Source organism: Panicum virgatum, chromosome 2K, assembly GCF_016808335.1.
Source record: "Panicum virgatum strain AP13 chromosome 2K, P.virgatum_v5, whole genome shotgun sequence".
Lineage (NCBI taxonomy): Eukaryota > Viridiplantae > Streptophyta > Magnoliopsida > Poales > Poaceae > Panicum > Panicum virgatum.
In genome coordinates, this window is record NC_053137.1 from 41,776,307 (window position 1) to 41,801,528 (window position 25,222).

The window sequence follows — 25,222 nt, forward strand, 5'->3', positions numbered from 1 at the left end:
CCTAGACTCTACGGCGGACTGTCCGCTCTCCAAAAGTGGACCGTCCGCAGTTCAACCCTGCGGAACCCACCAGAGGCAACATCGTCTCTGGACAAAGCTCGAACTCTACGGCGGACTGTCCGCTCTCCAATAGCGGACCGTCCGCAATTCAATCCTACGAAAACACCAGAGACAACATCTTCTCTGAACAACTTCTAACTTGACCTGCGGACTGTCCGGCCCTCCTAGGAGGACCGTCCGCGATTCACTTTTGCAGACCACCCGACAGCCGGCAGTAAGCACGGCGGCGGTTCACCGGCGCCAGCGGCGCACAACGGGAGGGGGAAAGAGGCCAGGGGGCCAAGTGACTCACCACGATTCCATTCCCGCGGTCGGTTCGAGCGGAGGATGACCGGAGAAGCGGATCGACGGTGGAGCAAAGCTTCAAGCGGCTCCAATGGTGACCGGCGGGGGCGGGGGCGGGGGCGGAAGAAGCTAGGCTGGGTTTGGGGAGGGTGCTCGCGCGAGGAATCGAAGTATGGTGGTCGGAGGAGGGAGATCGACGGAAGGAGGCGACGGCGGCGCGAGCGGACGAGCTCCGCTCGTCTCTGGTCGAGGTGGGAATGAGGAAGGAGGAGATGACGACTGGGCCCACATCCAGCTAAATATCTGGGCGTTACTCTGGCGGACCGTCCGCCGATCCCTAGCGGACCGTCTGCGGTTTTTTCTGGGTGTTACAGTACTCATACAGTGACCGCATGGCCGCCGAAAGTGCAGAGGATGTTGGTGCCGCCGGTGAAGTCGAGCACGAAAATCTTATAATAATGACCTTAACAGGAACCAAATGGTTTCTAGACGCAACAGCTTGAAAGGTACAAAAACCTTTCCTAACGCATCAATCAACAGATAAAATATCAGCACAAACACAATTAACAAGGAACTCATTGGAAGACTCCAACTACAGACTGCCATTGCTTGGGACTAAACCCACAATGTACTGCTATCGTTAGAGATTAAAACATACCTGAGTTCATTCATATTGTTCACACTAGAAACACAATGAATTAAAAAAAGCAACACATTAACAACTGAGTGAGTGAAAACATACAAAAGCAACACACATCAACACCAGATCCCATTAAAAAAAAACACATTTTTGAGATTACACCAAACTAAAACACAGAAGCAAAAGTCACACCTGAATGAAACATAGTTACTCAGTATCTCTTAATTTTAGCATTTCACAGCCAAAATGCTACTGGATCCTCGTGGAGATAACTTGTTGGTTTTTGAGGCAGCATGTAGCATCGGCCCCGGCTGTTTTTAAGCTTCAGGTCTCTTTTCGCATCATACACAAGGGAGAAGGTCTTCAAACGATACATAAAGCAGCAGCGTTGGGGCACACCTCCAGCAGACTCTGGCTCAGACTCCGGCTCAGACTCTGGCTCAGACTCCGGCTCAGTCTGTTCCCTGAGCTCCTGATCAGCCCAGCCATTATCAATGGAGACACACTCCACAAGGCAGAATTTGCCGGGGCGCATGTGCAAAAGGGTGGCACTTACATGCTTCTCAGCATTCTTGTCTGGGTCCTTGTTGAACAGCTTCACCTTGCTGCACTTGAAGTCAGGGAAAGGGTACAATGTGTCTCCAGTCCGGATGCTGGCCATGGTGCTGCAGTAGAGGTACCCAAAGGTCTCTGGGTCTTTGGAGAGACCGACAAAGCCCTCCAGGGAGGTGTCATAGTGTCCACGGCCAGTGAAGGGAAACACAAAATTACTGTATAGTTTCCACATACTCCTCGGTGTCCAAGATGAAGGTGGTTCCTCTCTTGGTACTGACAAGGATGCATCCATCCGGTTGCACGGCGTAGGAGGAGACATCCATGCTGTCGAATGGCGGTAAAGGGAGGTCCTTCAGCCCCCACGGTTCACTATGTTTCGGCATCCAGAGGTATAGCAATGAAATGTGGTAGAACCCAGAGCGAATAGCTTATTGTTGCCGACAGGGAGATAGATTGGAGAAGCATGATAGGTCAGCTCAGGTCCATAGTCGAAGCTCAGTTCCTCAACGTCGATCGTTGGGATGCCCGGTATGCCCGGGATATCATAAGCTATGGCGGGATTCATCAGCATGTTCTTGGTGCCAAAGGCTGCCGCGATGTACTGAGGAAACCCACGCGGCGCCCGGATGCGCATGAAAGCTTCAGGCAAGGGCTCAGTGCCTTCACCTGAGCCGGAGAAGCGCTTGCCTGATCTGCGCGAGCGCGACCAGCTCACCTTGCGGATGCTGTATCCAGAGTGCCAGTCATCAAGCACAATGTAAAGGTGCTGCTCCCGATCCTTTGCCGTACGCGGCTTTGGCATCCTCGTTCCTTTCCTGGATTCAAAGAAGAATCCGATTATTATCAAATAGAAATCAATCAGGCCCAATCGTCCTACTGCAACTCAACCAGACAAATCAAAGTATCCAATTCTTAATCGAGGGCAACATAGGAGAAGGAGAAGAGGGAATCGCAGGAACGCACCCAGTACAGTCGAAGATGGTGCGGCGGCGGCGGCTGAGGCGGAGGGGAAAAGGGAAGGAGAAGGAGGCGAATGGATGGATTGGTTGATTGGTTCATTCAATCATGCGTAAAGCTTGGCGCAAACTCCGCAAGAAGACGGTTGCTGTTACTTGTTACCAACACCTCACGGGCACAGCAGCACAGCAGAGTGCGGTTTTTTTTATTTTTATATTTTTTATTTTTGTTTTTTATAAAAATATATTTTCGTTTTTGAAATTTACAGACATATACCCCGGCCGCCCCGCTGCCGGGTGGCCGGGACCTGGTCGCCCCGCTGCGGGGCGGCAGGGGCTTTTGTGCAAATACTTTTGCGAAAATATTTGCGCGCAGGTCCCTGGGGTGGGGGCTGGCCCTGGCCGCCCGGCTGCAGGGCGACCGGTTCTCCCACCTTTATATAAGGGTTGGCTGGTCCCCTCACCCCTCATTTGCATCACTAAAATTCCAGAAACCAAGAAAAAAGAGGGAGGGACGGAGAGAGGCGAAGCCCTGCCGGATTTTCGAGCCGGCGACTGCAGGTAACCAAAATTCTTCTACGCTTTACAAATAGATTATGTTGTAATTATTTTTGCAGTTACTTGTAATGATTATCGTTGATACAGTATATTTAGTGTTAGATTAAGTATTAGAAAGTACTAGAAAATTGTTAGAAAAGTATTAGAAAGTCTTAAAAATTAGGAGATAATATTAAAAAAATTAAAAAATTGTTAGAAAATTGTAGAAAGTATTTTGTTGAAACAGTAGTTTAGCAATCAGTTTAATTATTATTAGGAGTGATTAGTGGTACATTTAGGTGTAGTTACTGATAATGATTAGCGTTGATATAGTATATTAGCAATCTGATTGCAAATTTGTGATTGCCAGGGCTTAACACCATGGCATCCTCAGGATCCACCTACATTCCATGGAGTAAGGTGACGAAAACAGTCCCCCAAGGAGTCCTAGTGCCTATGTGTTTTTGCGAATCCTTGTGCAAAATAATGAAATCAAGGGTTTTGTGGGACGACTTTGGCAAGAGGTTCTTCATGTGCGAGAATTACGAGTACGACCCGCCCAAGCATTACTGCAAGGACCGAGCAAAGGTACTACAAAACACTATCAGAGTTTGTCACTTTCAGATCTAGTAATGACTTCTAACATGATTTAGGGAAAGACTCCACCGCCTCTATGTGATTTCGTGCAGTGGTTAGACACCGAGCAATCTCAGCAGGATAAGGACCACGTGGAGCGTCAAACAAGGTGGGCTGCACAAAGGTGGCAACGAATGCTGCATGAAGAACAGATGGAGGAGAAGCGCAAGAAAAACTACGAAGAGATTCAGAAGAGGATTGCAGAAGTGGAACGTCAGAAGACAGAGGAACGTGAAACTGATAGGGAGAGAAAGCGAGAGAGGGCCCGCCGTGCTAAGGAAGCAGGATCTGAAGCTATTAGAAAGGAAAAATATCCCTGGTGCACTCAGTAAAGTACCACCATGTAATCCCGGCATTTTACATTTCCTAAGGCATGTTAAGTTTACTCACAACACGAGGTTATCGTGTTGCACATGCCATGCTTTTTATTGTTCTAGTACCTAGTAGTATGAACGTCTTAGGCCTCTGCTTTGTAATCGTAGCATTGTTTACAAAACTGTATTGCAAACCGAAAATTTATGATTCGTAACTACCCTTCTATTTTCAGTACACTACATTCAGTGAGCAATCTAATTGAACAAACCTACACATTTAGAATTGCAACTAAGAAATCTTACTACACAAATACCTTCGTAATATTACATGCTACAATCTGGTGCAAATACATATCCATACATAACGAAATGTAATTATCACATACAGGTCGGAATACATATCCATACACCTGGTTCAAATACATATGCACACATAACAAAATCTAGACGCGACGGGCTCCAAAATCCGGAGGCAATCCATCGGTCGGATTTCCAGAAGGTCCAACCTCAACACCAGCATTATCTTCTTGCATTTTAGGGCACTTCTTGTAAGTGTGATCATCTGCTCCACACAGGTTGTATCGTTTTTTCTTCTTTCCTGCTTCAGACTCATCCATTCCGTTACGGATACGAAGTGTCTGCCGTCGACCTACCCCTCTCCTAGCATCTAGATTGGAAATGTACATTGGAGAGATATTTGGTGTAGTGAATGATCCCAGACTGCCTATTCCATATATCTCATGGCCCCAAGTGTGCACAGCGGTTTCTTTTCTGTAATATTCTGAAAAAAAAACCCAGGATCCAACCCAGATTCTGAACATGCCGCAATGACATGGGAGCATGGTAAGTGAAGAAGTTTTGGCTTCTTGCATCTGCAAAAAACCTTGCCTTCCGGCGTTATCAAGCAATCCTGAACGACCCTTTGTCTGCGGACACCCTGTCCTGTTCTATCCTTGCATGAAACCTCAAACCTTTGATCCTTTGTGCCCATGGAGACCACTCTGTGATATTGATCCTTTTCAATCCTTTCTTTCATGTAGTTAGTGACCCTATTACAAAAAATCACTCCTGGATCATTAAGTAAGACAGTAGCTGACTGGTACCGCTCTCTGAAGTACCTTGTGCATCCGTACATGATGAACTCAACTATGCCAACAAGAGGAAATCCACGAACATGACGCATTACCATATTGTAACACTCTGCGTGGTTGGTTGTCTCGATCCCATATCGACGACCACCAGTGTCGTATAGAATTGACCACTTCTCCTTAGGTGCATCCTTAATCTACTGTGTGAAAAGTCCGCCGCCAGAACGTTTCCGGCTGGAGGTTGAGGCATGTTCCTTTAGCAGCTCGGCGCACATGTTATCTAGCACCTGCCACAATACATCAAACTTCCGCTACTGATTCTGAGTGCACAACGTCTTGAACAAATTCATAAGTTCCTTATTCTTGAAGCACTCATAAATTTTGCACCCATATGCCTTATGCACCACCTACTCACAACATCTGGCCATAGAGGAGGTTTTCCTCGACTTCCTTCATGTAGTTGCCTTATTGCTGCTAGAAGACATGCATGTCTGTCACTGATGAGGCAAACATCAGGCATTCTAGCAACAACGTGAATCTTCACACGTTCAAAGAACCAGTACCAGCTCTCTGTGTCCTCATTCTCAACAAAAGCAAAAACGATGAGAACGACCTGCTTGTTGCAATCAACTCCAATCGTTGTCAGTATTGTCCCCTTATATCTTCCTGTCAAGAATGTGCCGTCAATACATAGAACATAATACAATACATAAATGCCCTCACACATGCACCAAAGCAGAAGAAAGCACGAAGCAGAAACCCAGGTCCCCTATATAAACTCGGTACAATGTAGGTATCAGTCGCGCTTCCAGGATTTCTCTGCACAATTTTTGACAGCATGTGAGACAGGTTATCATATGATGCCTCATATGTGCCGAATCTTCATTCAAAAGCTGATAGATCTACTCCATATGCATCATGAGAAATACAGTAGTCACCATAATGAACTTAAAAACGAAGCTTGCTCGACATATCTGGACACACAATCATGATATTAAATTGATTGCTAATCTACTGTTTCAACAAAAATAATTACAATATTTGTAAAGCGTAGAAGAATTTTGGTTACCTGCAGTCGCCGGCTCGAAAATCCGGCAGGGCTTCGCCTCTCTCCCTCCCTCTCTCTTTTTTCTTGGTTTCTGGAATTTTAGTGATGCAAATGAGGGGTGGGGGGACCAGTCAACCCTTATATAAGGGTGGGAGAGCCGGTCGCCCTGCAGCCGGGCGGCCAGGGCCGGCCGCCCCGCTGCCGGGCGGCCTGGGGGGCCTGCCGCCCCGTTGCCGGGCGACCGGCCCCCAGGGACCTGCGCGCAAATATTTTCGTAAAAGCTAGGCGGCCGGAGTATATTCCTATAAATTTCGAAAACGAAAATATATTTTTGTAAAAAACGAAAATAAAAAATATAAAAATAAAAAAACCACCAGCAGAGTCACCTGGGCGTTTCAAGCCCGTACTTTCCTTGCTATTTCAGGCCCAGCCCAATACGAAAACCCCCTCATCCTCCTCCCCAGCCAAGCCAGTCCCCATCCCATCCACGTCCTCCTTTTCTCCATTTCGAATTCCCCAATTCCCCTCGACTTTGCTCCACCGCGAGGGGGCAAGCCGAGCTCACGCGATGGAGGCGGAGCCGCCGCAGCGGTGGGCGGCGACGTACACGAAGCACGTGAAGCAGAAGCGCAAGGCCTACCACGACGGCGCCCTCCTCCTCTACCCGGCCTCGGGCCGCCTCGTCCTCCTCGACGACGCCGGCGACACCCTCGAGTCCAGGTTCCTCCGCTCCAGCGAGGAGCTCTCCCCGGGGGCCGCGCTCTCCTTCCAGGCGCACCTCGTCGACGTCGGCGAGCCCGAGGACGGCCCCGCCAGGTACGCCTCCTCTTCCGCCTCCGCCTCCGCTGCCGGTTCCCGCGCCTCGCGCCGCGGCGGTGGCGCCAGGGCGCGTCCGCCGAGCTCCGGGAGGGTGTTCCCGCCTCGTGCGTCCCGCGCGTTCGCGAACCCGTCGAAGAGCCGCGGGTGCGAGCGCTGGGGCGACGGCGATGCCGCGGGCTCGGAGGTGGTGGACTCCAAGTTCCAAGGTTTGCTCGCCACCTGTTCGACTTGTGTCCAGCGGCCTGTGGATGTTCGTGTGGTGAACAAATTGTACGCGCTTTATAACTTGTAGAGTGGACCGCGCTGTACACCGCCCAGCTGACTCAGAAGTCAAAGAAGTACCACAATGGCTTCGTGAAGCTTGTGCAGGCCAGCCCACATTTGCAGCAGGTAAGATGAATTACACGTTTGATGGTTGTTTCCAAGATTAGAAATGTTGCAGTCATTATGTTGCCAATGAGTAACTATAGATTGCTTAAGTGAAGTGTTGACTTGTTGCAACTGAATATTCAGATTGTTTTGCTCTCTGAGGATGGCCAAGTGCTAGGCAGCAGGCACCTCAAGTCTGGGGAATCCATTGAAAGTGGGAAGAAATGCCATTTTCCTAATTATCTGATTGAGATTTGTGAGGCCGAAAATCAGAAACAAGGTCAGTTTGTACATACCATAGTGTGTCATGATGACTTTGTCAAGCTCAGTTTGAGGTCTTTAGCCTAATTTTTTGTACTCCGGAATAATTTATAGAAATTAGAAAGTACATTTCAATGCTATCTCACTGAGCTGGTGCTACTGCTGTGTTGATTGATATGGGGGTGGCGAACATACTTCAGAGGAATCTATGGTGCACTCAGGACAAAAGAATGGAGGAAATACATGTAACAAGATGGGACTGGGTGCATCCAGTACATCTAAAAAATTTGTCAGCCCACAGAAGTTTCATGGTACTAGCTTTAGAGTTATAGAATACTTAGCTATATTCCGCATCTTCCTTCAAAATGCCATGAGACTCTTGTTTGTTTCCATAATTTGTAGGTCTTGATGACACTGCATCAAAAGTCACCGCTAGCTATGGTAAGCCAGAGTCTGACAAGGTTGAAACAGTGGCTGCTGGTTGCACAGGGAGCCTTATGAAAGCAGACTCAGGTTTCAAAGGTTTGTGTGCAATGTTCCATCAGATATTTGTATTTTGTACATACAATGATTTTTAAGCTCAGATACTTATGTAGTTTTATATAAATTGTGCACTCTTTATAGAATGGAATGCCCTATACACTACTCAACTTACTCAAAAAGCAAAGAAGTACCATGATGGCATCTTGAGGCTCGTGCAAATTGGTTCACATGCAAGGCAGGTTAGGAACTGGTTCCATTACTTTATTTGCATCCTTATAATAACACTGATAGAACAAATTCTCACCAAAATTGATATAATATTAATGAAGTTGCTAATGCTATATTGGTGTCCAACAGTTGTATCAGAGTACGCTGTTGCCTGTTAGATATATTTGATGAAACGTTTGCATACTGTGGACCTGTGGTAGTGAAAAATCTTACTGCTGCTATGCATGTTTAGATTGTTTTGTTGGATGAATATGGTGAAGTGCTTGGCAACAGATATCTCAAATCTGTTGAATCTGTAGAAAGTGGGACGAAATGCCAGCTGCCTAACTATCTTATTGAAGTTTATGAGCCCAGAAATCAGCCAAATGGTTAGTTATATTTCCAGCAAAGCATTGTCATTTCATATCCAATATGTATCATAAAAGACTTTGCACTACGAAATATACGTACTGTTTACTGGTACATTATTTGGTGCCATTTGTAGAGACTAAGCTGTCCTCGAAGGATGCTTTGAATCAGACAGGACCGAGGGATCAAAAGAATACAGGTGACAAAATGAGTGAAAAAAGTAGATCTCCAAAGTTTGTTAGCCCATTTAAGTCCCAAGTTATATTCTTGCAAACTTATACAAAAATAATTGTATTTTCCTGCTTACCACTTGCTATTTACAGTGATCCATTTGTCTCCACAATCTGCAGATGCCCAGAAGAGTAACTGGGAAAACAATGCAAGCTCTAGTAGGCCACAGGTTGCCAAAACAACCTGCAGTAACATGGATGCACCACAAAATTTCAATGGTAGCTAAGCTTAATGTTATAACCAGTTAGTTCTATTTCCTGCTTCTCATATAGCTTGACATAGTACAACTTGGTATTGTGGATAATCCACTAGTTTAATGGTACTGGGTGATTATTTTGACATACGATTTGTAACTTTTATCCTCAAATGAGATTTTGCAGATATCCTTAGGGGTTCAGCTACCAGCTTTTTGCCTGACTTAGGGGAATCAATTTCTAGCAGAAATGGTGATCCACTACAATTTCATGGTAGTGGAATTTAATAGGACAAGCTTACATTCATTTAGTTCTACTTCCTGGTTATGCTATATTCTAAAATTTCTAATGCAGTGTACCCATGTGTCTCCCCCATATGCAGATGTTCAGGATGGTAAATCAGGATGCTACAATAGTGGTATCAGGAGAGAGGTTGGCAAATCAACTTTTGGCAACATGGATGATTCTTTGCGAACTGGTTTGTACACCTTTAATTATTTCTGGCTTGAATATCTGTTGCATGGTTCCTCCCGTGTAAGAAAATTGGGAAGAACAATAGATAAATAGCTGACATATTTGTCCATGTGACACTGAGTTTTTGTTATTTTTTCCTTTAGAATTTTGTCTGCAGGAAACTTTTTTTTTTGGGTCTGTCCTGCAGACAATTTATTTTAACAGTACCATGCAGACCAAGTCACTTTTGATAAGTGTCGTGTAGATTGATTTCCCATCGTACCCCTATGATTGATGCTAGAGTGCAAGAGTTGTCAAGTAGGCTGGCAGAGGTGTTACTAATAAGAACCTTCAACATGACCTGCCAATAAGCTTTTGTTACACAAACTGTTTGTAACGGGTCCGCTTAGTAAATTAGTTGGCTGTCTCCAACTCTCCATGTATCTACAGTTTAGAGAACACAAGACATGTTTTCTGTTAAAGAATTGTAATTCCAAGGTTAGTTTTGAACTATTGAAATTGTTAGTAAGTCTAATATTTATTAGGTGTGCTAACTGCTAAGATTGCTTCAATAGCTCCACATTATGAACTGTAGAGTTCAAATTACAGCCTGTTCGGCTGCCCTAATCAGCCAGGGCTGATTCACTGTAGTGGCTGGGCTACAGTAATTCGTCTCGTATGCTACAGTGCCGCGCCCTCACAGGCTCCAGCCAGCCAACCAGCCACGGCTGGTATTCAGCTCAGCCGAACAAGGCGATTAGTTTTCTATGGAGGATGTTTCAATTAGCAGTTTGGGTTTCAAGATTTTTTACTTCCTTATGGACAAATATGGTTCTATGGTATCTTTGTATTATCTATTGTATTATCTGATATTATGGAAAAAATGGCTGTTCTGTATTACTGAGAATCCCTGATTTAGTTACAAGTAATTAAAGTTCAATCCACTGGGTAGGTAAAAAGTTAATTTATTCCGTGGGTGCATTAGTAAATAGTTAATCTACTGATGTTTTGCAAAGCAAAGATTTTCATTAAAATTGGAGACCTTGCTGTTATGCCTTCATGATGCTCAATTAGCTTTACAGGAATGATAATTAAGATCAAAACTGAACACGTCATATAAACATGTATAGTAGTCTAGTAGAACAATCTATTGTATTTAAATGTTAATAATTGGCTGGCTATTTCTTTGGTATGCTGCTGTACTAATCATGTATGAGTTACAATACCCATTTTCCCCTAGAAGTTGTCTGTTGCTATGTATAACTACTCTTGCCTGTTTAGACTCGTGTATTTTATACTAACCACATGCCATCTTTATCTGTAGCATCCCAAATACTGTCCATCATGAAGCCCCCATCAGAAGCAAGAATTTCCCAAAGCTCTCAATCTGGACAGGCACATTATTCTTTAGCATCTTCTGAGGCAAGGATTGCTTTGGATGCAAGTTGTAGAAGGAACTCAGTGATCAATGATTCAAACAGAAATTTTGATGGTAGTTGGACCTCTGGAATGTCTCACTTTGCTACCCAGCTTCGTGCATCAGTAAAATCGTGCTTGAACTTACAAACTATTCCGCGAATGAACTCAGTAAGGGATCATCAGTGGGGAAAATCATCAAGGAACAGTCATCCACCTCACGATCATCAGACCTTCATGTAAGATTTTTTTTTTTTGGTTTAATATCTTGGAATGCTGTCTTTTTGGACTTTAAGCTCCAACATGACACATAAAATAACTGATGGATCTTTACTTTAATGATGCTTCTTAGGAGACCAGCAGCTTTTGAGGGTCAGGATTTGGCCATGTTCGATATCCCAGCATCTGATATGTCCAATGCAGATAAAGAGAAACTAGACTCAAGTAGTCAGCACACTGAAAGTTCTAGTGGCACAGAAAGCTGTTGTAGTAAGTTTCTGTACTACTTTGCATCCAACGTGTACAATTGCAGTTTGCAAAGTTCTCATGTCACTGAAGAAATGATAATTGTTGCTTATGTTGATCATATTTGACAGATATTGGTACTGACCCAGGCTTACAAGAAGACAAGGGTCGATCAGCAAACCAGGTATGCATTTTTTTTCTTTCGGAGCAAAGAAATATAACCTTTGGAAGTAGTAGCTTCATGAGCAACAACTTCTTAGGCTTTGTAGGGGCTGCCAAACAGATGTGATTTATTTGTCGTGAGATCAATGTACGCAGTATTGGTGTGTAGTATCATGCTGTGCCGCTAGATATAGGCCAAGTTTAACATTTCAGTCTTTCAATGCAACATTTTCACAATTTGCTTTATACTAGGTTTGGTTTGTGAAAGTATTTTCCAAGACAAATCTTATGATATTGTTTTAATTTTGCCGATGTACATAGTTTCACAGATACCAAAGTCTAAAATTTCAAAATTTGACCTCACGGACTGAGTGATTGACACGAGGACGTTCATTTAGTGATTGCAGGAATTCATACTGGGTACTATGGCAGTCATTTGATTTGTGTATCTGTGCATTTGCAGCTAAGCACACAGAACAGTATAGCGGATGCGAAATGTGACGGCCCTGCCCCTACATCTTCATACACCCTGACATGTAAAGATCCCAAGATTCAGGAACTAGTAGATGACTGCCCTTCGTTCGACCTTGGCTTCTAAGCATAAGGTATTGCCTTTTATCTTTATACTCGATGGTGATAGCAGGAAACGAAAGGAACTGAGAAATAGCAGCTCACTCCGTAGACTTGGGGTTTACAGGATATACAAGAGAGATGGGCTATATAGGCCTAATAGTTCAATACTTTTTTTCGCGACCGTGCCAGAGCACGTATTTCATTAAGAGGAAGAAGAAAATGTAACCAATACATCTCGAGTTTAAGAACAGGGGTCTTAAACTCACGAGTTCTAAAAGATTTATTACATTGCCAAAACTAGGCGACCAGTAACCCGCCCGCACGTTGCTGCGAACGCACTAATGTGCCTAAAACGTGCAAGCACCCAAGAAGTGGCTTCGTCTTCAAGACAAGACACGAGCTCGCCCACTGTTTTTGCACGACTGTCAAATGTCCTTCTATTGCGCTCATTCCAGATCATCCATGAGGTGAGGATGACCAAAGAATCAAAGCATTTGCGATCCTCCTTGGCCAAACTCTTACGAGATGCGGTCCACCAATCTGCGAGATCAAGGCAGCGACCATCTGGTGCGAGTGCGTGCCAGTGAAGGTGACGCAAGACCAGGAACATTCCCTCGCAAAAGAGCAGTTGAGGAGCAGGTGCGTTATGGATTCTGATTCTTGAGAACATGAGACGCAAAGTGTCATCATCTTGCAGATTATGTCTTTTTCTTCTTTCCGCTGTCCAGCAACGATCGTGGAGGACAAGCCAAATAAAAAAACTTACATTTGCCTGGCGCCCTTGCTTTCTTCAGGCATCTGGCACCACGAATTTCAGTCTGGCCGATGAAGAACGCGCGGTAAGCTGAAGCTGTAGAGAAACACTGAAGCTGTCAAATAGTTCAATACTGAATACATGTATATACAGTTAGCAGTCATAGCGTGGCCTGGGGCTGTTCGCAACATATGGTTTCCAGTCAGCTAAGCATGACTTAAATTTCTCATCTACAGTTTGAAATTCGAATTGCCTCATCGATTTGTCGATGATATGCTAGTCCGTATTAACTGAACGAGGTATCAATAGCCTGTGATGTTTGGTTCATGGCGTCCGTGCAGCATACCCCAAAATTTGTCTTGATTTACCAAGTCCTGTCTTACTGTTTACAGTAATAGGTGGATCAGCCTCGCATGGAACGCCTTGTGTGAGATGTAGTATATATTTTTTAGATTATACAGTATAATCTAGACACTCACAACGCACGTATACTCACCTTTATGAATGCACGCATGTACATATATGATATATCTATCAACCTCGGGGCATGAACCAAGCACGATTCATGGGTCCGTTGCATGCAACTTTGCAAGGGTATCTATCTATCATCCGCGGGAAGAATAATTCTCCCACGATTGCTCGTTTGACGTTTAGGATTTCCTAGCCTTCTTTTCATCACGTGACGGTGATAGGTACTCGTCCGTGCCCCTGTTGTGGACCGGCAACTGTTGTTAGGCGAAGCCCCCCCAGCTAGCTGGCCTGGAATTTCCACTGCTGAGCGGGGAGCGCGAAGCAGCGGAAGCATGTTGCTCGCGCGCCACAAGTATCCCTCTGTCCGCGTCATCCGCAGGCGTGCGGGAAGTGAGTTGCTTGGTTCTGAACCTGGTTCTGGTTGCTTGGTTTGACAAAAGTGAGTTGCACAGGGTAAAATATCCAGGCGAGGGACATGCCAGTTCCTGCGGTTTCTCTTCGCCCCCGGAAGCCTGTGGGTTCTCAAGGATCGCATCTCGGTGGGTCTCCGCTCCTGATGCAGGCCAGGGTTCTGAATCCAATCCACGAGCGGTTTGAGCGGTTTCGTGAAGGAATGGGCGGGTTTGGCGGCCGAAGGGATTTGTCTGATACAGATAGTGGGGGGAGGGGGATCTTGCTTTGCGTGCGTGCTTCAGCCTCAAGCCGGCACCGGACCAGTTTCTTTCTAGTAGTTTTTTCTCCTGTTTTTTTCTCTTTGTTCCGCCGGTTTTCCTTTGGGAAATGAGTGGTGGATGCTTTTGAAGGCTTTGCCTTTGCACGACACGAGTGGGGACAGGGTGGTTGCTTGAGTGCGAAGCAGATTCATTCCGCGCTTGTGACTGAGGAATGCAATTTTTCGATTTTTTAAAAGGAGAAAAAAAAGTTTGTTCATGCTGCTGAGAGATTTTTCAAAAGGAGAAAAAGAATGTTTCGCAACATAGAAAAAAGGTTTTGATCCTTCGGTAATTGGTATCCACGTTTATAGATTCTGGAGCGTATGATCGTTTTTAAGTTGGCGCTTGTAACGTATACGCAGTACGTAGCTGTAATAACGGTTCACACTGCTCCTGCCTAGGATAGGAGCGAGTCTTACTAGTCATCTCTTTGCAACCAAAAACGAGAAAAAAAAACTGCTTGATGACTGCTTGTCTGGCACCCATCACTCTCGCTGAGGTCTCACTTCATCGATCTGAATCAGCGGGGAGAGGAGACTAGGAGAGGAGAGCGAAGTGGCGCCGTGGCGGCTCCACCGCCGGGACACCTGCCCCCACCGCCGTGCAGGCGTCCAGCCCCCACGCAGGCACGCTCCCTCCCTCCCACCTCACCGTCGGTGCGTCGGCAGATCGCGGCGCAGTTCCGGCAAGCACCGAACGGATAGGGTAAGGCTCTCCCCAGATCAGATTAGGAATGGCAACAGGTAGAAACCTGACGAGTATCGCTAACTCAAACTCGCACCCGTCAAAATAAAATCGTATCCGTTAAAAAACTCATACCCGTCGCGGGTATGAGTTTATGTCCGTACCCGTACCCGTGCGGATTTTTTTTTACCCGCGGGTTTCCCGTAACCGATAGAAGAAGCAATAAAATTTAATAAAAAGCATAAATAATTACACAATGCATTATAGACAAATGAGTCTATGAGTAGGTAATCATCCATGGGAATGGAAGTACATGAGTCTAAGTCTCTCTTAGCATGTGATTTGACCTTAATTTGATACAAGACTTTGTGACATTGGTATTTTAAATTATATGTTATCGGGTTTATTGTACTCACGGGTTTGCGGGTTTGAGTACTTGAAGAACAAACCCGCACACGCAAACCCGACGAGTACGAAATTTATCTCATTAAAAAACCCGCGAGTATAGACCTAATGAAACAAAAATCCATCGAATTTCGAGTACCCGTTGCCATCGCACTCCACATCCATGAAAGGGATGCTCGCTCTCTCATCATGCTCCCACGAGACGGCACGGATTCTCCGTACCTTTTCCCCCCTCTCTCTTGAACTAGTAAAAAAAAAATCCGTGGCTGGCACCCTTTCTTGGATAAAAAAATCCGTCGCACCCTTTCTTGGACTAGTAAATCATAGGGAAATGGTACTGAAGATCAAAATTTGTCAGAAAAAAAATTGTAAGAGAGAGTGGCGCTTTCAGGGAGGGTGGGAAGGCAGTGCGGGAACGGCAACCGACGAAGAACAGCATTTACCAGTACTAATAATCCATCCGGCGAAAAGGATCGATAGGGGGCGAGAAAAATATCATTTTACTCGGCGGTTTCTTCAGCGGCTGATGCTGCTGCCTTGGGCTTCCTCCCCGTCGTTATCCGGAAGAGCAGCGAGGGGAAGGAAGGACGGACCAAGATCCCTTCCATACTCTTCTACTACTCCCCCTTCCCCGTCCCGCTCGTCGCCTTCTCCCTCCCCCCCTCGCGCTGGGATACGCGTCTAGATTCAGTCAGCGCCCATGATCCAGCGGCTTTAACCACCGTCGCGCGGCTGCGCGGCGCGAGCTTCCTGCGCCCAAGAGGCTTCCCCCGCGTGCTGCCGTCTAGCTGGTCCAGGTGAGGCCACTTCCCTTCGCCTGATTTCTTCCTCTCTCTCGCTAGTAGCTCTGTTTTTTGTTTCCTTTCTTTCTTTCTTTCTTTTGCGTGTGATCTTGGGCACGGATTAACGCCTTGGTTCACCATCCTTGGCCTGTTTGTGTTTGTTCACCATCCTTGGCCTGTTTGTGTTTGACGGTGACGATCTTGTCTGCGGCCACGCATGTTGGTTTCGGATCATCTATATTGTGAACTTGAGAGAACTCGGCACTCGGCAGTCAGATCCGATTGCTGTGGTTTATGCACCAATTCGGATTACACAATCTCTGCTCTTTCTTTTTTTCTTTCGATCTCCTCGTTCTGGAAGGTTCGACACCAAAATTGACCAATTGATTGATTGGTTCTGGAGTGGGAACATACCGTGTACTTCAACGTTGCGTGCGTCTCTTGGAAACAAGCTGCCTTCAGTTTTTTAGGGACACCTGTCCTCTACTTATTGATTGAGATTGTATAACCTCCTGGTAGCATCTACTACACTCCTATACGGTGCTAACCAATTATTGATGGACAGAGTGATACTACGTCTACCCAATAATAACTTGAACATTTATGGTACTGCATCCTGTTCTGTCACCTCCAGTTTGGAGCAATTCTAGCTGTTCTTTTCTGGAACAATTGCATACTGAATTGATCCTGACCAATTTTGTGATGGACAGATTGTTAGCATGTGAGAAAGATGGCAGCCGCTGAAGCAAGAGCTGCCTGGCAACGCGCTGCGAATAGCTGCTTGGTTCAGGAGGATGCAAAGAGAGCCCCGAAGCTGGCCTGCTGTCCACAGTCTGTGCAACAGCATGACACGAGCAACCCTACGAGCCCGCAGGATCCCCATATCCCTAACTTCATGCCCATAAACTGGAACCTGATGAGCTCCAACTTGCCGACAGACACCCAGTGGTGGCTCCAGTTGCAGCCCAACTACGGGTGCCAGATGGCTCTTGCTAGGGAGCACCTCAACTATATCAATGGGGAGGCTGGAGAGAAGATAATGGAAGGTTCAGTGCCATTGTCTAAACCTGAGGATGTTGGTGCCAAGAGGGCTGCTGATCCTTTTGAGCCTCCGTGGATTGTTTCAACGAATTTTATGAAGCAATCATCTGAAACAGGTTTGGAAGAGCTGAAGACTCTTGCTGGCTATTCTCCGACAAGTCTCAAGTGCAAAGGAAATGCAAACAATTGTATTTATGAGGATAAAGAGTTTACAGAGTTCAAAGCTTTTGATCCTCTGTTTCCGAAGAAGCCGCAAAACGAATATTGTGGGATGAATGCACCTTGGGACGATAACAAGAAGTCCCAGCCATGGTGGCAAGTTGCTGATGGTGATGGTTTGGCGTCCCTTGTTGCTGAAAGAGCAATGGAGAACATTGTGAACAATGATCTGCCAAGATCGGCTAAGGCAGTAATGCTTCATGGAGCTGAACTGAACAGCCCTGGAAACAAGGTTGATTACGAGCTGCCATTGCCTTCTGGTAAAGAGCTAAATCATGTACATGACACTATGGCATGCAGCTACAGTGTTTCAAGCACCACCATGGAGACAAATTCATCTGATGGGGGAGGTTGGGAACAGCGATGGAGAAATAATGTACCTGGGTAAGTGTTCCAGTCATATTGTTTCACAATAATCACTAAAAATCCAGTTTTTGTGAATTTGCATGGATCTTTTCTTGTTTTTTGTTGTTTTCCTCACTAAAAGAGAAAAACTCAGATAGATCATCATTTCGATATATTGCGTTTGACATAGAATATCCAGTGCGGCTAAATATGAGGAATATAACTTCCTCCTAGTCCTCTGGTTTCCTATTGTAAATACAAAAATTGATTTAGTTTTTATTGTTAACACTTAAGGTCACATCTTGGATACCATGTGTTTCCCAGCACTGGAATAACCTTACATTTTGTCCAAATCCCCTTTTCTTGGCCCCTTGCATGTTGTAATGTCATCATATTTGAATGCAGGGGTGCACAGGATTCTTATAGTTCCACTAACAGTACTCCAGACAGCAAGCCGACATACCAGAATGCCACTGAGAGGGCGAAGTTGCTAGATGCTCTTCGTCATTCACAAACACGTGCTAGGGAAGCCGAAATTGCTGCCAAGAAAGCCTATGATGAGAAAGAACACGTCATTAAGCTGTTGATTCGTCAGGCTTCACACCTCTTTGCGTGCAAGCAGTGGCTGAAAATGCTGCAGCTTGAGAACATTTGCCTCCAGCTCAGGTTTAAAGATCACCAGATAGCAGCCATGTTCCCAGAACTTCCCTGGATGATGGTGAAGGAAAAGGTGGCTCCAGGTCAAGAGCACAAAGATGGGACAAGGAAGAGAGGCAGGAGGCCAAACAGGAGAGGTGGTCTCCGCAACACTGTTGCATTTGCGGTTGGTGTTGGGATTGTTGGTGCTGGATTGCTTCTTGGCTGGACTCTTGGATGGCTGCTGCCCAAGCTGTGATGAGATAAATACCTTCTGTGCAGATGAAAAATGAATCAGTGAAGGAAGCAAGAGGGTGAAGTTATTCTTAGAACGCATTCATGCTAGTCTGTTGATTCAGTTAAGCCACAGTGATGATAGCTTGATACCTTATGTTGGTTCCTGTATATATAGGAAGGAATTTGGTGTACATATTGCCAGAAAACTGGGTACCTACGTTAGTCGCATGGATGGGGTGCTCATCTGCGTGCTATACACAGGGGTCAGTTGTGGTCTGGTGGAAGATGAAATCAGTCGACTTCAACAATGCTTAATCTAGCAGGAATTATTGTATCAAAATAAGCTTGCTGTGAATTGTCTTGAACGTATTTGCATGTGTCTTTCTTTTCACCTGGTGAATATGGACTACAGTCGCTAGTCATAATTCTGTGCATTCGGCAGCTATTCATCATTTTGTGCATTCGTTTTTTGTGTTCCCTTTTTTCTATGTACAAGGTTTCTTTTTATATGGAAACTGACACACAAACTCAAGCCGCAGAAGATTCAACACTGAGGTTGTGGTAGAGGATACCGATGCATATCTGCATGAATGTTGGCAGTTCTTGGTTGGGTATCTGAATACATGAGAAACAGAGGGAATGCCAGGGGCACCAATTAAAAACGTAGTGACGTATGGTGATGAACAAGCAGTGTTTTAATAAAACGTTCACCCGTTTCTTGACCACTGAGAATCAGAACAGATCTTTTCTGCATTTCCATGAGCTACTAGCATCTATTCACTGTCTAGGAACCATCTTGGTCAGTAGTGCATTGTCAGACACAACATTGAACGAAACAAGCGAAAGAGCAGCGCAAAAAATATAGCCATCACATTGCACAGAAAAGCTCAATGGATAGTGAAAGTTGCATTCTCACGACGTTTCGAGTGGGTCGTTGCTCACGGATAATTTACTTGTCAAGGCCCCTGCTACTGAATGTGCACAGATGGCTCCCAAGTTCCGAGATCACATCCACCAGGCCTCCGTATCCAGCAACAGCTGCCATCTGAACGGCAAGGGTTGCGATCATGAGCACATTGTGCAGAACCAAAATTCAGGGAGAACACTACCGAGAAGTTCAAATGAGGATCAGCAGGAAGATAGGTACATACCCCAGATGAATGGTTGGAGATGGAGAATGCCGACTGAGGAGCACATTCTATTTGTGATAGAATGGTCCCATTTATTGTGAAACGGGAGAGCACAGGTTCAGCACCAACTGCCAAAATCTGAAAGGATGCAAACAAAATGAAAGGGGAAAACCACAGTTAGAATGCTTTCTGGATTGCAGGAAAGTTCGAGTAATAATAGATGCTATGCACCTTAGGTAAATCTAATAAAAGGTAACATATGGAAACCTTGGTATTCTTTAGAAGAATAAGGGCTGTTAACCTATCGAGTTACAAGTTAAATCCTATCATGATCTAGCTTTTGTTTCCGTTGTTCTAATCCAGCAAAATTGCAAAGCTTGAAAAGTTGGCAGGCTGCAGGCTAAAGTGTATCATGATCAGTTCCCCCCTTTTGTCTGCATTTTCTTTCTGCACAAATGTAAATTGTTTTTCCTAAGAATATGCACTATCAATACCTAATTGCATGAGCCTAATTGGATTTGCATTCAAACAACTAGAGAAAGCTTGGAAAAGGGCACTAAAACATCATATCATGCACTGGCGCAAGTATCATAACCTTAATCAAATGAGATCCTGAAAATAACTAAAGTAGTTAAATAGGTGGATCAGTAAAATTGCCACAACCAACACAAATGATGAAAGATCTGTCTAAACATGTTTTGCTGTCAAATAGTGATCAGTTTACTAGTTTATGGACACTAGTTTAGACAGGAAGTAGATGGAGATAGAGGGACAAGTACTCACTTGGTTCTTATCAAACAGCAAGTCTTGAACAGGGGCATGGCAATCCAAATTAAAGATGCACTCATTTGAGAGAAGACTCCAAACTGATATACCACTAGACGTGCCACAAGCCTGACCACCATACAGACAAGAATAAAGAACGTGTAAGATAAACAGAATATAATGCTAAGCAAACCTAGATATAAGAAACAAGATACTTCATGTATATAAGTTTAACACAGTTTAAGGATTTTAAAGGTGGGTTATACCAGCCAACTTTCACTTGCATCAATGGCAACACAACTGACCCATGAGCTTTCAAATGCTTTCTTCTTTACTGGATGTACAACTTGAGTACACTTCCCACTTCTGCAATCTGCGATGTCCAAAAAGAGCATGAACAGGCAGCCTTTAAATGGCAAAAAAAAAAAAATCACCCTGTAATATGGCTACCTATGACGAACAATAATGCAGGAAAATAAGAAAAAATGAATAAGCAGTAGGAATAGAGACCAGAGACTGTTAGAAGTTGTTGTGCCTCCCCCCCCCCCCCCCCCCCAATTTCCTCCTCCTCCTTTTGTTATGGGTAAATAAGTACATGTTTCATTCATCAAATAAAAATGATTCTTCTATTTCTCGCTGCCACCAAAATTCATCGAGCTACATGTGAATCACGAGACAAGAAAAATATCACTAATTTGAAATCATCGCTCACCCCAGATACGGGCTGTTCCATCCTCTGATCCTGTTACCACCTGAAAGAAAAATGAAGCACTGAGTAACATAAGGTACAAAATATAGGCAAGATCAACATGAAACGACGGAAAGATAGCACAATTAAATAACCTGGCGGTTTGACTCACGAATTGCAACACTGTGCAAATAGTCAGTATGCCCCTTGAATGTCATTTTACATTTACCAGTCTCCTGAGCGAAGCAGCCAAGACAGAAGTGTCAGATACCTTCTCAAGCATAGAACAATGATATTATCAAAAGCTTGCAATGCTGACTCTAAAGCAGAACAGAAGTTCTTTCTAAGTGGTTCAAGAATCCTATATGTAGCATTTACCTTAAGAAAATACATACCACATCCCAGCAGTAAGCACAAGCATCACCCGCTGCTGCGAAAATGGATCCATCCTGTTTGGAAGAATGATGATAACGGTAGACAAGATATATTGAATCAATCAATATGCATGACAAACAAACATTAGGTATTGTTGTCAATTTGTCAAGCTTCCTGAAATGATGGAAAATATGAAAAAGCTTCAGATATTAACCTGTTTATTGATTGCAATGGCATTGTTTTCAGGTATTGGAGAGCGAGCACCCCAAGGACCCCTACAAAATTACCAGCAACAATGAAAATATGGTAGATGGGACAGATCGTGCACCTGTTTGTGAAAAAGGGTGTACACTGAAAGGTCTGTGATTTGCAAATCTCATTATAGAATCTTACTCATGCTGAGGGTTGACTAAGTCAAGTGCTGGTTCTAGATGATCTCCTGGGTAAAATATACAGAAAAAATGGTAAAAGAGTGTACACAGATACTTTACTTTTTTATTAAAAAAAAGCAGATGATTTGTTTCACTCTGTATTAATTATGCATTGAAAGGATACCAGCTTGTGCATTGGTTCAAGGGGCAACACTCGCATAAAGCTATAAAAGATCTGGATGCATATTCATAGATGAATTGAGTAGCAACTATCGAGCATTTTCACTACAATCATGTTCTCCATTAGCAAGATTGAGGATTTTATTCAAGTGGCACAATTCTACTAGATAAGGTGAGATTATGCATAAATCCAACACCTTATAACCAAAAATGTGCGATTCTTTTTTCTTTGTGTGCCTGAATTCTAGTCACATCTCAGTGCCCTATGGTCTAGTAAAGCATATTAACAAGAATGGAAGCTCCAATGCAACACCTTGCAGGGATAGCGGGACAAGGCAGCTCTGCATCTCGTGCCATCTCCAGCCACGGATGCGTCCGTCATCCCCACAGCTGCGACAAACAACCAATGAACCATGTTAGTTGCCATTACCCCTCACCATCTGCATCCAGATGAAGAACATTGCCACAACAGTCAGTCACCTGAAGAGCAGCGGTTGCTGCGGATCGGGATAGAACCTGACATCGTAGGCAGGGCCGCTGTGCGCCTGCACGATGCAGACGGGATCAACCAGCGTGACGGCGGCCTCCGCCTGTGAACCAGCAAGAAAAAAAAAAACTAAGTCTCCGAACGTCAGTCTTCCCCAAAATCGGAACGGGTGTGGCCGTGTGGGAGGGGACCTGGGAGGAGGCGGAAGCGGCGGATATGCAGGATGAAAGGGAGAAGGAGGCGAGGGAGCCATCGCTGGAGGCGGCGGCGAGTAGGACGTCGGAGTCCGAGTCGTCGCTGTGGTCGAAGAAGACAGCGCGGAAGAGGGTGCGCGACGAGAAGTCGCGAGCACGTAGGATGCCACGGCGGTACGATGCCTCGTCCCACCCGCGCGCGTCCATCGATGCCGGGAGCGCCTGCGCCGCCGCCGTCGCCATGGCTGTGCCTTGCTACTGCGGCGTTGCTTCGGGGAAGCGAAGGGAGAACGGAGAGTGGAATGCAGCGGCGGCTGGGCCGAGCTGGGCGTGGCTGGGTTGGGCTTCTTTCGAAAAAAAAATTCTTTTTACCTCCCTGATTAGCAGAGATGTAAATGCTACAATATTTTTCGATCATATTCAAATTCGACCCGGTTTGGAATCTGTCAATAACCGATACTGAAAGAGCATCTAGGCCCCTAGTTGGTTTTAGTATATTGATTAACACGATTAAAGGACTAACTTGTTTGCATAAAATTATGAACAAATGTTTAATTTAGGGATTGATGTAAATTGAGATAGCTCATGTATTGCAAGCAAATGTGTATGTCCCATTGGCATTATTATATATGTAACAAGCTAGAATGAGAAAGAAAAATGGAGAGACATTCATGATTGATATGAAGGCTCCTATACCTATAAAGGCTTGTTCAATTTATGATGGGATTCATGTGACAAGTAAAGTTTGTGTGAATGAGACATGATAATACTTATGTATAGTCTTAGGATTGGAAGACTTGTTATATGAGATGAATATTATTGTCAAGGGAAGCAAGCAAGACAAAAGTGAATGAGACATGAGTTGATGCGCATATATTGTCTCAAATTGGAAAGTTTGCATAAGAAATTAAATGGTGAATTTAATTGATAAAGAAGATTCCATGCATGACACAAATCAATGTGAAGTTCAATATGGACGGCTAAAATGAAGGTAGAGAGGACCGAGATGCGTGTTTCAAGAAGCTACGCAAGCGTCGGCTTGAGGGGAGCAAAGGAAACCGATACGGGTCAAATACCGGAGATCCTAGAGTCTCTATGTTGAAGAGTGTCATTATTTGAAAAAAGAAAGTGGCTTGTGAATCAAAGATGGATTTTATTCTTATGTGATGGAAGATTCAAAGTCACTAGCTCAAAGCGGATATGCTCAATGAACTAAGAATGTTAACAACCTCAAGATATTGATTGAAGAAAGTTTGGCTTGATCAAGACATAAAACTCAAGTGTTGTGTATGTGTCCATTTATGAGAACTTGAGTATAGGATGCCGTATTATCAAGGGGGATGCAACTTCAATGGTTTGACATTACCAAAAATGCTCATAGCAACCCTATGTGAGATAAGCCGAGAGAAAAATGACTTGGACCAGAAATCATGTGGGACCGGTCTGACCGGTCCAGGCGACCGGTTTGACCGGTCAGGGTTCAACGGCTAGTTTATTCAAACCAACTGGTCTGGCTCTGACAGAGCAACAGCTAGTTTTTGAGAGATGAGTATTTATACCCCACACCCTCACCCTTTTCGTGGGTGCTGATGCTATTACAATTCTGAGCCATCTCTGAGCCGTGAGAGCACTTGAGAAGTCCTCCCGAACCTCTCTTTGTGAGATTTGAGTGATTAGAGTTGAATCCTTGAGTTGGGTTGAGTGAAGCCTTTGTTGAGAGAGCACTTGAGCAGTGAGAGCACATTCTATAGCTTTGAGCACTTATGGTTGTGTCAGCCAACTTGTTGAAGCATTTGTTACTCTTGGAGGTGAAGCCTCCTAGATGGCTAGGCACCGCCGGCTAGCTCCCAAGCTTGTGGTGAGCAGCGGCAAGTTTGTTGCAGCAGCGATTGTGTGCCACGAGGCACATGGTCATATAGTGGAAAGGAGGAGATAGCTTGACCTTGTGGTGTAAGGATCACCGGGGTGTCCGACCCTAGAGGGGGAGGGGGTGAATAGGGTCGCTAATCGCTTTTTAACCTAGGGCTCAAACTACTTGCATAAGATAAACCTAACACGTCTTATACATGCTAGTTATGACTAAGGTTTATCTATGCTACTCTCTATTTACCCCTAAAAACTTGCAACCTATAGCCAATCATCACCGGTTTTGTCATCACCGGTTTAACCGGTGAGTGCATTTTCCAACTAGCCGTTATACTTCAACGGCTACCTCAATCGATCGACGTAATCAACCGATGCAGTGTCGGTTTAACCTATGAGTGTAGTTGCTGAAAAACTAACTCTCTGGACAACTGCACCATCGTTCACCAATATCTAATCGTCGGTTTAACCGGTGTATAGAATTTCCTCTGTCTTCATCTGTCAATGCACCGACGTATGCAATTTCTTTAGCGTCGGTTCAACCGGTGTACAACCCTAGCCTGGTATACTCCAAGTCAATGCACCGATGAGTGTAAAACACCCGACGTCGGTTAATCCGGTGCCAAGTTCATTGCACCGATGAGTACAAATTTGCTCATCATCGGTTTAATCGGTGATAGCAAATTTGCTTCGTCTTGATCTTTTCGACTTGGATTCTTCACGGTTTCTTCAATCTTCGAATCCTTCGGGCCTTGCTACAC

General features: G+C 44.8%; 3 protein-coding genes across 11 annotated transcripts; 2 read left to right on the forward strand and 1 right to left on the reverse strand.

The window, feature by feature from the left end:
* The first annotated feature begins 6,603 nt into the window (after window positions 1-6,603).
* LOC120677621 lies at window positions 6,604-13,202 on the forward strand. Of its 8 annotated transcripts, none has more exons than XM_039958793.1 (17): window positions 6,604-7,144; window positions 7,231-7,328; window positions 7,452-7,587; window positions 7,769-7,879; window positions 7,971-8,090; window positions 8,193-8,290; window positions 8,512-8,647; window positions 8,764-8,885; window positions 8,978-9,101; window positions 9,239-9,325; window positions 9,435-9,530; window positions 10,830-11,160; window positions 11,274-11,410; window positions 11,518-11,570; window positions 12,012-12,153; window positions 12,423-12,760; window positions 12,916-13,202. In XM_039958793.1, the coding sequence occupies exons 1-15, from the start codon at window positions 6,688-6,690 to the stop codon at window positions 12,144-12,146; spliced, it is 2,241 nt and encodes a 746-aa protein (XP_039814727.1). In that variant the 5' UTR covers window positions 6,604-6,687; the 3' UTR covers window positions 12,147-12,153; window positions 12,423-12,760; window positions 12,916-13,202. The 8 variants fall into 8 exon arrangements, with proteins under 8 accessions (XP_039814727.1, XP_039814739.1, XP_039814733.1 ...); XM_039958805.1 differs by having other exon boundaries at window positions 12,636-12,760; XM_039958784.1 differs by having other exon boundaries at window positions 6,605-7,144; window positions 12,577-12,760; window positions 12,916-13,063.
* Window positions 13,203-15,619: 2,417 nt separating this feature from the next.
* On the forward strand, window positions 15,620-18,853 carry LOC120677663. 2 transcript variants are annotated; one of them, XM_039958838.1, is made up of 3 exons: window positions 15,620-15,945; window positions 16,641-17,574; window positions 17,941-18,853. In XM_039958838.1, exons 2-3 carry the CDS (start codon window positions 16,661-16,663, stop codon window positions 18,428-18,430), a joined length of 1,404 nt encoding a protein of 467 aa, XP_039814772.1. In that variant the 5' UTR covers window positions 15,620-15,945; window positions 16,641-16,660; the 3' UTR covers window positions 18,431-18,853. The 2 variants fall into 2 exon arrangements, with proteins under 2 accessions (XP_039814772.1, XP_039814779.1); XM_039958845.1 differs by lacking the exon at window positions 15,620-15,945 and adding an exon at window positions 16,514-16,536 and having other exon boundaries at window positions 17,941-18,833.
* A 114-nt stretch (window positions 18,854-18,967) lies between these two features.
* On the reverse strand, window positions 18,968-22,927 carry LOC120677679 (THO complex subunit 6-like). The gene is made up of 12 exons (XM_039958855.1): window positions 22,596-22,927; window positions 22,398-22,507; window positions 22,231-22,307; window positions 21,760-21,805; window positions 21,581-21,641; window positions 21,387-21,440; window positions 21,147-21,227; window positions 21,016-21,055; window positions 20,570-20,676; window positions 20,322-20,432; window positions 19,560-19,676; window positions 18,968-19,453 (listed from the first exon to the last, which is right to left on the reverse strand). The coding sequence occupies exons 1-12, from the start codon at window positions 22,839-22,841 to the stop codon at window positions 19,358-19,360; spliced, it is 1,146 nt and encodes a 381-aa protein (XP_039814789.1). The 5' UTR covers window positions 22,842-22,927; the 3' UTR covers window positions 18,968-19,357.
* Between the last annotated feature and the right edge of the window lie 2,295 nt (window positions 22,928-25,222).